At 44.7% G+C, this 15637-nt stretch overlaps 1 protein-coding gene across 1 annotated transcript in view; it reads right to left on the reverse strand.

The window, feature by feature from the left end:
- Positions 1–9484, reverse strand: part of SPOCD1 (SPOC domain containing 1) — a 34742-nt gene extending 25258 nt beyond the window's left edge. The window contains exons 1-2 of the mRNA XM_053576418.1: positions 9408–9484; positions 7753–9108 (exon numbers count right to left, since the gene is read on the reverse strand). Coding sequence (XP_053432393.1) covers positions 7753–9108; positions 9408–9410 — 1359 coding nt within the window. The 5' untranslated portion in view covers positions 9411–9484. The remainder of the gene's footprint in view (positions 1–7752; positions 9109–9407) is intronic.
- Positions 9485–15637: the final 6153 nt, after the last annotated feature.

Genomic DNA, 15637 nt, shown 5'->3' on the forward strand with positions numbered 1-15637 from the left:
GAGTGCTAGCATTACAGACATGAGCCACTGCCCCTGGCCAAGGAAGGGAATTCTTTTTTTATTAATTTATTTTTTTAGATTAATACAGGGTATCCATAATGTTCCGTGCAAAAGTCTCCTCCATCAAAATTGCACACCAACCTATGGACACCCTGCATGAGGGTACAGATGATGAGGTTACATTGTTGGTATTTGTTAGGTACAGCCCAAGTTGTAGTCGTGCCCCTCACCCAGGAGGTGTGCCATATACTGTTACATTGTACCTGTGAGGTGGAAGCATTTCCATCTTCTTCCCTCCTGCCCTCTCCCTCCTTCCTCCTCCCCTTTCCCCCAACTTGAATTAAATTGTGTTTTTCTCTTGTGTGGGTTTATTAGTTTACTGGTTTCATATTAGTACTGAGTACATTAGATACTTGCTTTTCCATTTTTGTCATACTTCACTAAAGAGAATGATCTCCAACTCTATGCAGGTTAATACAAAAGATAGAAAGTCTCCTCCATCAAAATGTAACTGAAGAGTATTCCATGGTATACACATATCACAGTTTATTAATCCATTCATGGGTTGACGGGCACTTGGGTTGGTTCCATGTCTTGGCGATTGTTGAATTGAGCTCTGATCAACAATCTAACGCAAATGTCCTTATGGTAAAATGATTTTTCTTTCTTTTTGGTAGATACCTAGTAATGGGATGGCAAGATCAAATGGAAGGTCTACTTTGGGTTCTTTGAGGATTCTCCATACTTCTTTCCAAAGAGGCTGTATTGCTTTACAATCCCACCAACAGTGTACAAGTGTTAGGAAAGGAACTCTTTATTTATTTTTCTTTTCTTTTCTTTTTTTTTTTTGAGATAGAACCTATGTCACCCTTGGTAGAGTGCCATGGAGTCACAGCTCACAGCAACCTCAAACTCTTTGGCTTAAGCGATTCTCTTGCCTCAGCCTCCCAAGTAGCTGGGACTACAGGCGCCCACCACAACGCCTGGCTATTTTTGGTTGCAGTTGTTACCGTTGTTTTAGCCAACCTGGGTCGGGTTCGAACCATCACCCTCGGCGTATGTGGCTGGCGCTATAACCACTGTACTACAGGCACTGAGCCAAAGGAACTCTTTAAAAAGATTTTTAAAAATACAAACTAAATAATTAATGAATTTGGATATTTTAAAATTAAGAATTCTTCCAGCAATTCCACTTCTGGGTACATATACACAAGAAGAATTGAAAGCAGGTATTTGAACAGATATTTGTACACCAATATTCTTAGCAGCATTATTCACAATAGCCAAAAGGAGGAAACAATCCAAATGTCCATTAACAGATGAATGGGTAAACAAAATGTGGTATATACATACAACAGGATATTACTCTTCCTTAAAAGGGACTTGATTTCTCATACATGCAACATGGGTGCGCTTTGAAGACAATATGCTAAGTGAAATAAGCCAATCACAAAAGGGCAATTATTATATTATTCCACTTACATGAGGTTTCTAGACTAGTCAAATTCATAGAGCCAGAAAGGAGAATAGTGATTATCAGAGGGGAGGAGAGGGAAATTATTGTTTAACAGGTACAGAGTTTCAGTTTGGGATAAGGAAAAAGTTCTAGAGATGGATGGTGATGACAGTTACATAATAATGTAAGTGTTCTAATGCCTCTGAACTTTAAAATTGTTTAAATGGTACATTTTAATTTAGGTACATTTCACCACAATAAAAAATAATTAAGAATTTCTGCTCATCAACAGACACCAAAAGGAAAGCCAAATTATGAGCTACATTCTAGAGGTGAATATATTTGCAAAATACATAGCTGACAAAGGAGTACTATCCATAATACATAAAGAACTCCTACAAATCAATAAGGAAAAGATAAAAACAAAACAAAAAATAATTTTTTGGCAAAAGACTTAACAGGAATGGCCAAAATGCATGAAAAGTAATAGGGAAATGAAAGTTAAAACAACACTGAGAACCTAAGACATAGCTCCGCTTTGGCAAAAATGGAAGTCTGATAATCTCAAGTGTTGGTGAAGATGTGAAATCCCTGGAACTTTTTTACACTGCTGGTGGGCATGTAAACTATTTAGACCACTTTAGAAAACATCTGGGACTATTTAAGTAAAGTTGGGGATGTGTGTACTTTATCCCAGCAATTCCACCATAGGAAATATTCCCTGGAGATACTCGTGGCCATATGTACCAAAAACATATACAAAACTGGTTGTTGGGTGGCGCTCACAGCTCAGTGGATAAGGTGCTGGCCACATACACAGAGGCTGGTGGGTTCAAACCCAGCCTGGGCCAGCTAAACAACAGTGACAACTGCAACAAAAAAATAGTTGGGCGTTGCGGTGGGCATCTATAGTCCCAGCTACTTGGGAAGGTTGAGGCAAGAGAATCGCCTAAGCCCAAGAGTTACAGGTTGCTGTGAGCTGTGATGCCACAGCACTCTACTGAGGGCGACATAGTGAGACTCTGTCTCAAAAAAAAAAAAAATGGTTGTAGCAGCACCATATGAAATAAAAAATCGCAAATAATCCTAATGTCCATCTGGAGTTAAGTAAACAAACTATGGCATATTCATGGAATAGTATACTGGCTGGTAACACTTAGGATCTGTGTGACCTTGGAAAAGTACTCAATCTCTCTGTGCCTCAGTTTTCTCATCAGTATAATGGGGATAGTACCAGTATCTACTTCATAGTGTTGATGCAAGGGTCATTATCATTATTCAAGACTCTCAGAATGGTGCCTAGAACATAACAAGCTCACTCTCTCTGTAAACATTGATGTTAATAAGGTTCTTTGGCTCCCGTCCTGGAGAGAACTCCCTGACACTGGACCACACCCAGTCTCTTCACGTCCATTCAAGCACTGTCTTCTTTGCATCTTTCCCACCTTGCTGCACTCTCTTGGCTGTGCCCCACCTACTGCTCTGCTCCTGTGACACTCCACACTGCCTCCTGCCTCAGTAGCCTTGCACACATCTGCTGCCCTCGTCCTGATGTGCCCTTCCTATATTCTCTGCCTGCTGAACACCTACTTCTTTTGCCCAGACCCAGACCTGACAGCCCTCTCCTCTGCCCTACCTTTCCCTCTGGGCATCCATGGTCCACTGGGCTTCAGTTTGTATTTCAACTCTCTGTCTACTTGCCTGTCTCCTCCCACTAGACTGTGAGATCCCTGGAGAAGCCCCTTCCTCATTCAACAAATTATAATCAAGCCCTATAAAAACCCAAAATCTTGGGCAGCACCTGTGGCTCAGTGAGTAGGGCGCCGACCCCATATACGGAGGGTGGCAGGTTCATATCTGGCCCCCGCCAAACTGCAACAAAAAATAGCTGGGCGTTGTGGCGGGCGCCTGTAGTCCCAGCTACTGGGAAGGCTGAGGCAAGAGAATCACCTAAGCCCAGGAGCTGGAGGTTGCTGTGAGCTGTGATGCCATGATACTCTACCAAGGGCGATAAAGTAAGACTCTGTCTCTACACACACACACACACAAAAAAAAAAAACACCCCAAAACCCTTAGCCAAGCCATCAGCAGCCTGGCTAAGAGCACAGACTCTGAGGTCATACAGGACTCGGTTCACATCCTGACTTATCCCTTACTTGCTGTGTGACCTTGAGTGAGTCATTTAACTTCTCTGAATCCCAGTTTTCTTAGTAAAATGGAGGTATTAACACTGGCTTTTAAGGCTATTGTAAGGATTAAATGAGATAACATATATGAAGCTCCTGGTCTGCAGTAAGCACTCTAATAGAAAGAGCTATTCTTAGGCTGTCTGCCTGCTGGAAGGTCACGCTCGCCCCTCCCTCACCTCCTGCCACTTTGCAGCTGCAGCCTAGGAGTCTGGGTGTAGCCAGGGGCGCCATGTGCCTCACGGTTGTGATGAGTACACTGAGGGCAGTGCAGGGGGCACTGGCAGAGCTCCCCCCACTCTGCCATGCCTGCTGCTACCCCATCCACAAACCAGCCCCATACCTCCCTGCTCACCGTGGTGCTCAGGACAGACGAGAGAATGGCATCTCAGGCCTGCCCTCCACCACCCTGAAAGAGACTCTTTCTTTCTTTCTTTCTTTTTTTTTTTTGAGACAGAGCTTCAAGCTGTGCTGGGGCATCACAGCTCACAGCAACCTCCAACTCCCAGGCTCAAGCGATTCTCCTTGCCTCCACCTCCCAAGTTGCTGGGGCTACAGGAGCCCGCCACAATGCCCAGCTATTTTTTGGTTGCAGCCATCATTGTTGTTTGGTGGGCCCAGGCTGGATTCGAACCCAGCAGCTCAGGTGTATATGGTTAGTGCCTTAGCCGCTTGAGCCACAGGCGCCGAGCCAAGAGAGACTATTTCAAACCAGAAGAATTCAACACAACCAGCCTCTCCTCAAAGTTCTGGGTCCCAGCACTCTGTCTCCATTTCATAGAGGAAGCAACTAAGATTTGGAAAAGAGACATTTCTTATCTGAAGTCACCCCATAGTAAGAGGCAGAGCCTGACCTTGAACTCCTCTGTGTGCCCCTGCCAAAAGCCAGGCTGCCTCCAGGGGAAGGTGCTGGGGCCCTAACCAGGGCTCAGACCAGCTGGGCACCATGCCCACAGTTGCCTACTGAGCCAGTACAGTACCCTACTCAGCCCTGACCCAACCACCTGACCGTCCCTGTCACAGCCCAGCCTTAATTCTTCTCCTGTAGCTGGTAGCAGTTGCCATGGCAATGGTTGTTTGGGAAGCTGTGGGATGATGGGCTGTGCCACTGAGTTGAGGATGGAGCCTGGAGGAGAGAGCAGTCATGAGCACTTCCAGTCAGGTCAGGCAGGAACCTGGCTCACCACCACACTCAGACAAGCCCCTCAAAACACCGCATACCCACAAATCCCATTTCTGGGCATCTGGTCCAAATACATCATCTGAAGTGGGGAGAAGCCAGAGGCACAGGGACGTTCACCCTAGCCTCAGTTACAGCAGGAGAAAATTGTATATGTCAATGACAGGTAACATTTTTGAGTATTTTTCTGATACCAAGCGCTTTGTTAAGTGCCAAACACGGTCATCTTATTTAATCTCTACTACACTCTAGGAGGAAAGTACTTTTGATATTCACATTTTATAGATGTGGGAATTATACTCAGAAAGACAAAGCCACTTGCCCAGGTAATTCAGATAGTGGCAAAGCCAGGACTGAATGTCAGTCTATCAACCTTTGGGACGTGGTGTTCCTAATTACACTACGATGGCTAGAAATGAGAAAAGGAAGCTCTAGTCCATCCTCTCATCCTGACAGCGCCTGTGGCTGTGACAAATATGTCTATAGACAGCTATGACGCAGGATTCAGGAAAAGCACAAATTCAGCAGAACGATGTGTGTCAACCTGGAAAGCTCTTCAAATACTATAGAGCTTAAAAAACAAAAAGTATAGATCCTAGAACAATAAGGCATAGTTTGAGCCTGTTTATATATAAAAAGGCTCACTGCATAGATGTTCATATACGCAGAGGCCCTTAAAAAGGATACCGCAAGGTCACAAACCATTAACAGTGGCTATCTCCAGGTGAAGGGCAACTGGGCCAGGAGGTACGAAAAGAGACTTCGCACTATGTGTTAGCAAACTAAATGTGAACATTTTTGTTGTTGTTGCTGCAGTTTGGCCAGGGCCAGGTTCAAACCCGCCACCCTCAATATATGGGGCCGGCGCCTTACTCACTGAGCCACAGGCGCTACCCATGAACATTTTTTTAAATGCCAAAAAAGCAAATTATAAAATTTAATACATGCAACATAGGCATAGGAGAAAAACAGAAAAAAAGATACAGCAAAATGTCAACAGAAGTTAGCTTTGAATATTGGCATATGGGGGATTTTTATTTCTTCTTTGTTTTCTGTGATAAATACATATTACTTTTTAAATTAAATGTTAATATTTTGAGTGATGTTTACAAAGACACGTAATAGCATTCGAGTATAATTACAGATGCTTCTCACCTTATGATAAGTTTACATTCTGATAAACTCATCGTAAGTTAAAATACATAAATCAAAAATGCGTTTACTACACTGTAAAGTGTCAGTTTACGCTCACGATCTCATGCCTGACTGAGAGCTGCAGCTCGCAGCCACTGCCCAGCATTATGAGAATATAATATAGGCTGGCAAAAGGTCAAAATTTAAAATGTGAAGTACACTTTCTACTGCATGCATACGGATTTTGCAACATTATAAAGTCAAAAAATTATAAGTCGAGCCATTGGGAGTTGGGGACTATCTCTACATAGTAGAAAATATTGGTAAACACAGAGATAGCTCATTGATTCCTATCTCAGATCTACTTAACTGACTATTTGGCCTTGATGAGTCAGTCACTTCTCAGAGCCTCAGTGTCCATCTCAGTAAAATGAGAATGTATCAGTCCTCATAGGGCTGTTACAAAGATTGAAAGTAAAACATTTAGTACAGTACCCAGCACGTCTTCAGCAAATTAGATACTATGACTACTGTGCTGATAACGTGGAAGATACACAGACAGGCTTCAAGCTCTCAGGACAGACTGCCTGGGTTCATATGCTAGTTGTCATTTACCAGCTGGGTCTGTCACCTTGTCTCTCAGGGTTCGTGCGAGAATCAAATCAAAAACACTTGGCCAGGCGCAGTGGCTCACACCTGTAATCCTAGCACTTTGGGAGAATGAGGTGGGTAGATTGCTTGAGCTCATGAGTTCAAGACCAGCTTGATAAAGAGTGAGACCCTGTCTCTCCTAAAGACAGAAAAACTAGTCGGGCATAGTGGTCAGCGCCTATAGTCCCAGCTAGTTGGGAGGCTGACACAAGAGGATTTCTTGAGCCCAAGAGTTTGAGGTTGGTATGAGTTATAACGAGAGGGCACTCTACCCAGGGCGACAGGGTGAGACTGTCTCAAAAAAAGAAAGAAAGATGCTTAACACATAATATATACATTCAACAAATGTGATAAAAATTCAACTATGTGAGAAACATATACCAAAAACAGTAGTGTCATCTTCTGCCTCTGGTGTGTAAATATGTAAGCTAATTATTAATACAATGATGACAATGATTATAAAAAAAAGCAATGGGTGGGGAGCAGTGGATATAGGGAACATGGCTGGGCATTAAATCCCTAGCTGTGTGAGCCTAAACAATTCTGTTAACCTCCCTGAGCCTCAGTTTCCCCAACTGGTAATATGGAACCAATTCCTATCTTAAAAGCAAATTTAACATAAATTAAGCAATCTTCTTTGTTCCTTATGCTGTGCTAGGCACACTATTTTATACCATAATCTCACCTAACCCTCAAAACAATTCTATTGAACTGGAATTAATATTCCTTTTTTATAGATGCAGAAACAGAGAGATTAAAAAATATCCCATGGAGGGCGGTGCCTGTGGCTCAAAGGAGTAGGGCGCCAGCCCCATATGCTGGAGGTGGTGGAGTCAAACCCAGCCCTGGCCAAAAACTGCAAATATATATTGTAGTCCCATGGTCACTCAGGTAATAAAGGCAAGAATTGAACCCACAACTCACTGACTTCAAAATATAACAACCTCTCACAAGAATTCAGTAAATATGGCACACTTTCTCCTTCCACAATTGGTGGGCCTCAGTTTATCCAGTTTACTTAAAATGGGTGAGACAGAATGTTCATTCTCCCTGTCTAGCTTAGCACTGTTATATCCCACTGCCAAGCCTGGTATTGAGAGACATAGCCTTGCCATTCCTATCCCCAACTCTCAGTCTTAACTTACCAGTCTAGGGCAGTCTCCTGGGCTGGATTCCTCTGGCTCATCCCGGTTGGAGCTGTCTGTGCCCTGATCTCGGGCACAAGGCACTAGGTCCCTCTTCAGTTCCTTAGCATACTCAGATCTTCTCTGCCCTGTGAATGGGCCCGAGCAGGCCTCGCTGGCTGCAGGCTCCAGGGAGGGGCTGAGACTGCCCAAGGGCTCCAGGGAGCTGGCATGGGTGCCAGTGGGGGCAGTGAGTCCTTGCCCCAGCCTCCCCCTGGATGCTGGCTGAGCCTTGACCTCCAGCTCCTTCTGGTCTTGTAATGTGATAGGACCTTCAGCAGTACCAGGCCCCACGGTGTGCTCAGCTTTGTTCTGCTCTGCAGAAGCCTGTCCAGATGCTCCCAGGCACAATGCAGGGCTCTGTGGAGGGGACTGCGCAGCTGGACTGAGGGCCTCTCCTCCACTGGGCTCTGGGGAACCAACAGGGCCACTGGCACAGGCCAACTTGGCCTCATCCCCAAAATTCTCAGTCCCCACGTCACATCCCACCCAGCGTCCACCTGGATGTCCAGACCCAGACCCAGTGTCCTCAGGAGAGAGCGATCTGCAGGGGCCTTCCAAGGACTCCAGATCAGTGCTTTGGGGAGGGCCTCCCCAAGAGTGCTGATCAAGCCACAAGAAGCCACCAGCTCCCTCCTTACCCTCTGAACAGGCTCCAAATTTCTTGCTTTTCTTTCTTGCCCTCATGGGGGCTGGGCCTGGTGAGGATGGCAGGCTCCTTTCAGGGGGGTCCTTGTTGAGTGCGGGGCTTCTTCCATCAGACCCTGGAGAACTCATTCTGACATCTCTACCCTCTCTGGGCCTAGGACAGCTCACTTCCTCCACCCCTGCCAGCCTCTCCTTGTTGATCACATCTCTCTTTGGAAGACACCCAGACATGCTACAAAGATTTCTGGGGCAATTCTCAGTTAAGATGTCATGCAGAGAAACCTGGAGCCTCTTGGAGGCCTGAACCCTCCTCCGAACAGGCACTGTGCACACCTGCGTGTGGACCCGGGGACCAGGTATTGCATCCTGGTCCTGGCCCACAACTTCCTGCTCCAAGATCCTCAGGCTGGCCCCAGCAACAAGCCCAGTCTGGGAGCTGGCAACCTGCTGGGCCTCCTCCCTGAAGGTCCTCTTCCTACCACCTGCCCAACCTTGGGCCCCTAAGCTTGCTCCTAGCAGATCTGGTGCCAGGGCTGGCATAGGGCTGGCTCCTGCCATGTCCTCCTGGAAAAGCCCACAGCTGTGTGGGGGACTGAACACAAAGTCCTCTGCATCCTCTTCCTGGGACATGGCTGTCCACTTACCTGGGTCAAAAGCAGAACTCAGGCACTGTGTGGAGAAAAAGAGAAGGGTCTTCACCACAGAGTCTCACATGCCAGTCCACTCAGGACACCAGGCCAGGGAAAACTTGGGAGGCAGCCCTCTTTCCCAGAAATGTTCTGGCCCTGCCCACTTCTGAGGCCTAGAGGTGAGCGATCCAGGCGTGTGAGTACCTCAGGGCAAAGAGGGAACAAGCCTACCCCCAACCAGGGTTGCCCCCAACCAGGACTGAGCTATAGCAACCTTCAAGGTCTTCCTGCCTCTCAGAGTTTGCAATTTTGTTTAAATGGGATCTATTAGTAACACACCATTCACTCATGACTGACTTATACGCATTATTTCATCTCACGCTGGCAGCCACAGGTGAGGAAACTGGGATTCTGAGATGTTAAGTGACTCCCCAAGAACACAAACATAAAAAGTGGAAGAAAGCCCAGCTCTAAACCACTCCCCCATCGCCCCTCCCCCATCCCTCCCTTTCTTTCAGTTCCTTCTGATGGACACCCCACCCAGGTGCCAAGCCCCGGTTAGGACAGTCCCCAACCACCCAGAGAACTGGGCCCAACCAATCTAGCCTGTCTCTCCGGGGGTCCCCCGGTTTACCCTCCTGGGGTTCCACCTTTTGGCTGAGAAAGTTCTGGGATCACGTGAGGCAGGGGCGGCCTTTGGTGAGGTGGGGGCGGAGTCCCAATGACGCGCACCACGCCGCACCCAGGAGTTCTTGTGTTCCCGCCCAGCAGATGGCGCTCTCTCCCTCCGGAGGGCTTCCTGGAGGATGTGCCAATCCCTCAAGCTTCTGAACAGGGGTAGGTGGGTGCACCTGGTGCTTTCTTCCACTTTCTATGTTTGTGTTCTTGGGGAGTCACTTAACATCTCAGAATCCCAGTTTCCTCACCTGTGGCTGCCAGCGTGAGATGAAATAATGCGTATAAGTCAGTCATGAGTGAATGGTGTGTTACTAGTAGACCTGGTGAGGAGTCTTGGAAGGCCAAGGGGCTTCACTGCTTGCCTGAGAGTTTAAACGAGATCCTACCATAAGACGTTACTTGTAAGTGGCGCCTGTGGCTCAGGGAGTAGGGCACAGGCCCCACATACCAGAGGTGGCGGGTTCAAACCTGACCCTGGCCAAACTGCAATTAAAAAAATAGCCAGGCGTTGTGGCGGGCACCTGTGGTCCCCGCTACTCAGGAGGGTGAAGAGAATCGCCTAAGCCCAGGAGTTGGAGGTTGCTGTGAGCTGTGACACCAAAAAAAAAATAATAATAAAATAAAACCTTTACCACTGTTTAAAAAAAAAAAAGTTACTTGAAGCCCTAGTCCATAGGGGGATGTCAGAATTAGAAGTAGATGTTTTTTGCCTAATTACTTATTTTAATATTATTAGCTCAAATACAATTTGTGTAGATAGCAATGTACATTCAAGCCCAATAGAAAAGCTAGATATAAAATGTTTAAAACCTGGCTTGGCGCCTTTTGCACAGGGGTTAAGGCTCCAGCCACATGCAGGGAGGCTGGCGGGTAAGAACCGGACCAGGCCTGCTAAACAACAATGACAACTGCAACAACAACAACAAAATAGCCAGGCGTTGTGGCGGGCGCCTGTAGTCCCAGCTACTTGGGGGGCTGAGGCAAGAGAATCGTATAAGCCCAAGAGTTTGAAGTTGCTGCTAGCTGTGAAACAACAGCGCTCTACCGAGGGCAACATAAGACTCTATATCAAAATAAATAAATAAATAAATAAAAGTTTAAAACTTCTTTTCACTCCCCAATCCCTAACTCATGTGAACAATTTTTTAAACAATATTTATTGTAATTTTTTCCTTTTTTAATTTCATAACAGCAAAAAGATAATGACACCTTTATTGCTTGATTTATTAATTTAACAGTATCTATTGACTTCCTGGTGTGATATTTTGTTGTGCTTTTTTTTTTTTTTTGGTGACATGTCTTACTTGTCGCCCTTGGTAGAGTGCCGTGGCATCACAGTTCACAGCAACCTCAAACTCTTGGGCTCAAGTGATTCTCTTGTCTCAGCTTCCCTAGTAGCTGGGACTACAGGAGCCCACCACAATGCCCAGCTATTTTTAGAGACAAGGTCTCAGTCTGGCTCAGGCTGGTCTCAAACCTGTGAACTCAGGTGATCCACCCACCTCGACCTCCCAGAGTGCTAGGATTACCTCGCCCAGCCTCTGGGGTGATATTTTGATTAACCACCCTTACCCCCTTTCTCTTCCCAGTTTTTCCATTTTCCATTTATATTTTAGTTTTTCTATTGGTTATTATTATCACTTTGAATAATAGTCTTAAATGGCTGTTTTTTCTGTTGACTGTATCTCTTGACTCTGTCCCATGTGAAATGGATAATTTCTCTTGATATTCTCTCCCAGCTCCTGCCTTTCCTCATGACCTAAATTTTTACCTTTGCATGGTTGAGATTTATAGCTTTATGTTCTAGCTTGTGCAGATAATTCAGTTTGGCATAGTTTGCCTGTAAATTGATTCTTAACATTGAAAACCAATGGTATGACAATTAAGTTTGCAAACTCATCCTAGAAAAAGTACTACATACCTTATTTCTGAACATCACTATGGTCACCTTCGAAGTACTCCCCTTAGGAAGCTATACGCCAATACCAGTGCCCAGTCCACCCTTCAAAGCAATTTTGGAACTCTTTTTCTGGAATAGCCGTCAGAGCCGTCATTATATTACCCTTAATATCCTGAATGTCATCAAAATGTCTTCCTCTCAATATTTCCTTTATCTTCAGGTAAAGAAAAATCATTGGGGATCATATCAGGTGAGTAGGGAAGGTATTCTAATACAGTTATTTGTTTACTGGATAAAAAATCCTTCATAGACAGTGCCATGGTGAGAGCTGGTGCACTGTTGTGACGCAAAATCCATGAGTTGTTGGCGAAAGTTTAGGATGTTTTTGTCTAACTTTTTCAAGCAGCCTTTTCAGCACTACCAAGTAGTAAACTTGGTTAATTTTTTTCCACTTGATACCAATTCATAATGAATGATCCCTCTGATAAAGAAGGTTAGCAACATCGTTTTGACTCTTTTTTTTTTTTTTTTTGGCCGGGGCTGGGTTTGAACCCGCCACCTCTGGCATATGGGACCGGCAACCTACTCCTTGAGCCACAGGCGCCGCCCCATTTTGACTCTTGATTTGGACTGACTGAACATTTTTGGTTGTGGACAACTGGCTGACTTCTACTGTGCACTTTGATGCTTTGTTTCAGGGTTGTATTGGTCCACCCATGTTACCCAGTGATAAAACAGCCCAAAACATGGTCTTGCTCTCCAAAAGGTCTTGGCAAACTTCAACCCTCCTTTGCTTTTGTTCATTGGTGAGCTCCTTCGGGACCATTTTTGCACACACCTTTCTCATGCCAAGATTTTCAGCTAAAGATTTTCCTAACTATTATCTGCTGATGTTTACTTAGTCTGCTATGCTTCTCATAGTCAGTTGACGATTTTGATGCACAACTCCATGAATTTTTGCAATGTTGTCATTGGTTCTGCTTGCTACTGGCCTCCCTGACCTCTCTTCATCAGTAACATTTTTCTTCCCTCAGAAAACATGTGATGTATTTGTACACTGCTGTATTCTTCATGGCATTATCCTCAGACACTTGGACTAACATGTCCCTGATTTCACTTCCACTCTCGCCAAGTTTAACAAGAAATTTAATATTTGTTCATTGCTCTAATTCAAGCTCTGACATTCTTGCAATGGCACACAGAAACCCACAACAATAATGAAAGCCACTCAGCAAGACATTGCCACACGTTGACACCAACACAGATGTGAGATACTAATATTCCAAGTTAGAAAACCTTACTGAGCTGTTTGTAGAGTGCTGCCAACATTAAGTGCACAGTGGCAAGTTCTCAAACTTAATTGTCTGACCTCTGTTGGTCATGATGGTGAGGCTGAGACACGGTGATGCCACTGTACTCTTGTCCAGGCAACAGAGCAAGATCTGTCTCAAAAAAATAAATTAAATAAAAATGAGCATAGTTTTACTGCATTGCGATCAGATAACATGGTCTATGTAATGTCAATTTTTCTTCTGAAAAGTTTTCAAGATGTTTTTGATGATCTGAAATACTGTTGGTCGTTAATGTTCATTGTGTCCTTGAAAAATAATGTATTAAATGTAATAAATTCTCAGTTTAATAGGATAAGCTTTTCTTGCTCCTCTTTGTATTAACTCATGTTTTTAATCATGTTTTTCTTTTTAGAGACAGAGTCTCACTTTATCACCCTCGGTAGAGTGCCATGGTGTCACAGGACACAGCAACCTCCAACTCCTGGGTTTAGGCGATTCTCTTGCCTCAGCCTCCCGAGTAGCTGGGATTATAGATGCTCGCCACCACGCCCAGATATTTTTTGTTGCAGTTTGGCCAGGGCTGGATTTGAACCCACCACCCTCAGTATATGGGGCCGGCACCCTACCCACTGAGCCACAGGCGCTGCCCTAATCATGTTTTTCAAATCTGTGGTAATCTCTAGTAACTTAAATCTATAGAAATCAGTGTTCAGTGAAGAAAACAGAGACTATTCCAGGTATTTTAAGCAGAATGAAGTTCAATATAGGGCACTGAGTGTTCCCAAAGTCATTGTGAAGCTGTAGGAGTGGATCCTAAGCACATACTGAGACCATGTTAACAAATACATCACTGTGGCAACAACTGGTAGATAGGATATCTGTCTTGCCTTGCTGTTTCTACTACTGAACATTCACAAAACTAGGGACAAGCCTAGTTTTTTGATGCTGAAAAGCTCAATGGTTCAGAGACTGGACTTGGAAACAGTAACAGACCAAGGAAGAGAACAATGGTCTTGGCCTTCTCCTTAGTCTTTCAGATCTTTCACAGTGGCACTAAGTGGTGGAATGGAATTCTGATCTAAAATACTCATTGTAAGCCAGGCGTGGTGTAAGCATGGTGGCTCATGCCTATAATCCTTGCACTTTGCTTGAGCTCAGGAGTTCAAGACCAGCCTGAGCAAGAATGAGATCCCATCTACTAAAAATAGAAAAAAGAAAAGTAGCATTGTGGCGGGTGCCTGTAGTCCTAGCTACTTGGGAGGCTGAGGCAAGAGAATCCCTTGAGCCCAAGAGTTTGCTATGACACTACAGCACTCTACCCAGGGTAACAAAGTGAGACTCTGTCTCAATAAAATTAACAAATAGCCAGGCGCGGTGGCTCACGCCTGTAATCCTAGCACTCTGGGAAGCCCAGGTAGATGGATTGCCTGAGCTCACAGGTTCGAGACCAGCCTAAGTAAGAGTGAGACGCCATAGCTGAAAATAGCCAGACATTGTGCCAGGCACCTGTAGTCCCAGCTACTTGGGAGGCCGAGGCAAGAGAATCACTTGAGCCCAAGAGTTTGAGGTTGCTGTGAGATATGACGCCAGAGCACTCTACCGAGGGTGACAAAGTGAATTAAAAAAAAAAAGATTTAAAATAAATAAATAAATAAAATACTCATTGTAAGGGAATCTGGGAAATAGATTTTAGCTTTCTATTCTCTGTAATATAGGAGCACAATAGCATGTGAGGCTAGATGCTGACTGTGTCAGTTTACATATTCAGCAATATTTTTTATCAGAGGATTATAGAACTTGTAGGTTTTTACGGATACGTAATATTTTATATGTTTGGGGGTACATGTGATATTTCGTTGCAGGTATAGAATGGGTAATGATTGAGTCATAGTGTTTGGGGTATCCATCCACTTGAATATTTATCTTTTCTATGTGTTGAGAATATTCTTTATAATATTCTTCATTATTTTTCATGTACTTGATCTATCAATTTCTCAGAAGTATGTTTTTGTTTATTTTATTTATTTATTTATTTATTTTGAGACAGAGTCTCACTTTGTTGCACTGGGTATCATAGCTCACAGCAACCTCAAACTCGGGCTCAAGCGATTCTCTTGCCTCAGCCTCCTCACCCACCACAATGACCAGCTATTTTTAGAGATGAGGTCTCACTCTGGTTCAGGCTGGTCTCAAACCTGTGAGCTCAGGCAATCCATCTGCTCATCCTCCCACAGTGCTAAGATGACAGGTGTGAGCCACCGCGCCTGGCCAACATGTGTACCATAATTTAAATTTCTCCAGGACAGTCTAAGTTGTCACTTATGTTCTTCTGTCAAAAAGAACTGCACCACCAGCCTTCACACACACACCCCCAGTACCATCTCCATTCCTTTGTTATTTTAATGTCAGTCTTTTTTTTTGTAGAGACAGAGTCTCACTTTGTCACTCTTGGTAGAGTGCTGTTGGTGCCACACAGCTCACAGCAACCTCCAACTCCTGGGCTTAGGCGATTCTCCTGCCTCAGCCTCCCAAGTAACTGGGACTACAGGCACCCACCACAACGCCCAGCTATTTTTTTGTTGTAGTTTGACCGGGGCCGGGTTTGAACCTGCCACCCTCAGTATACCCACTGAGCCACAGGCGCCGCCCGAACATCAGTCTTTTTTAACACACATAAACATTAGTCTTTAATGTTTTTA

The sequence above is a fragment of the Nycticebus coucang genome, chromosome 22 (assembly GCF_027406575.1).
Source record: "Nycticebus coucang isolate mNycCou1 chromosome 22, mNycCou1.pri, whole genome shotgun sequence".
NCBI lineage: Eukaryota > Metazoa > Chordata > Mammalia > Primates > Lorisidae > Nycticebus > Nycticebus coucang.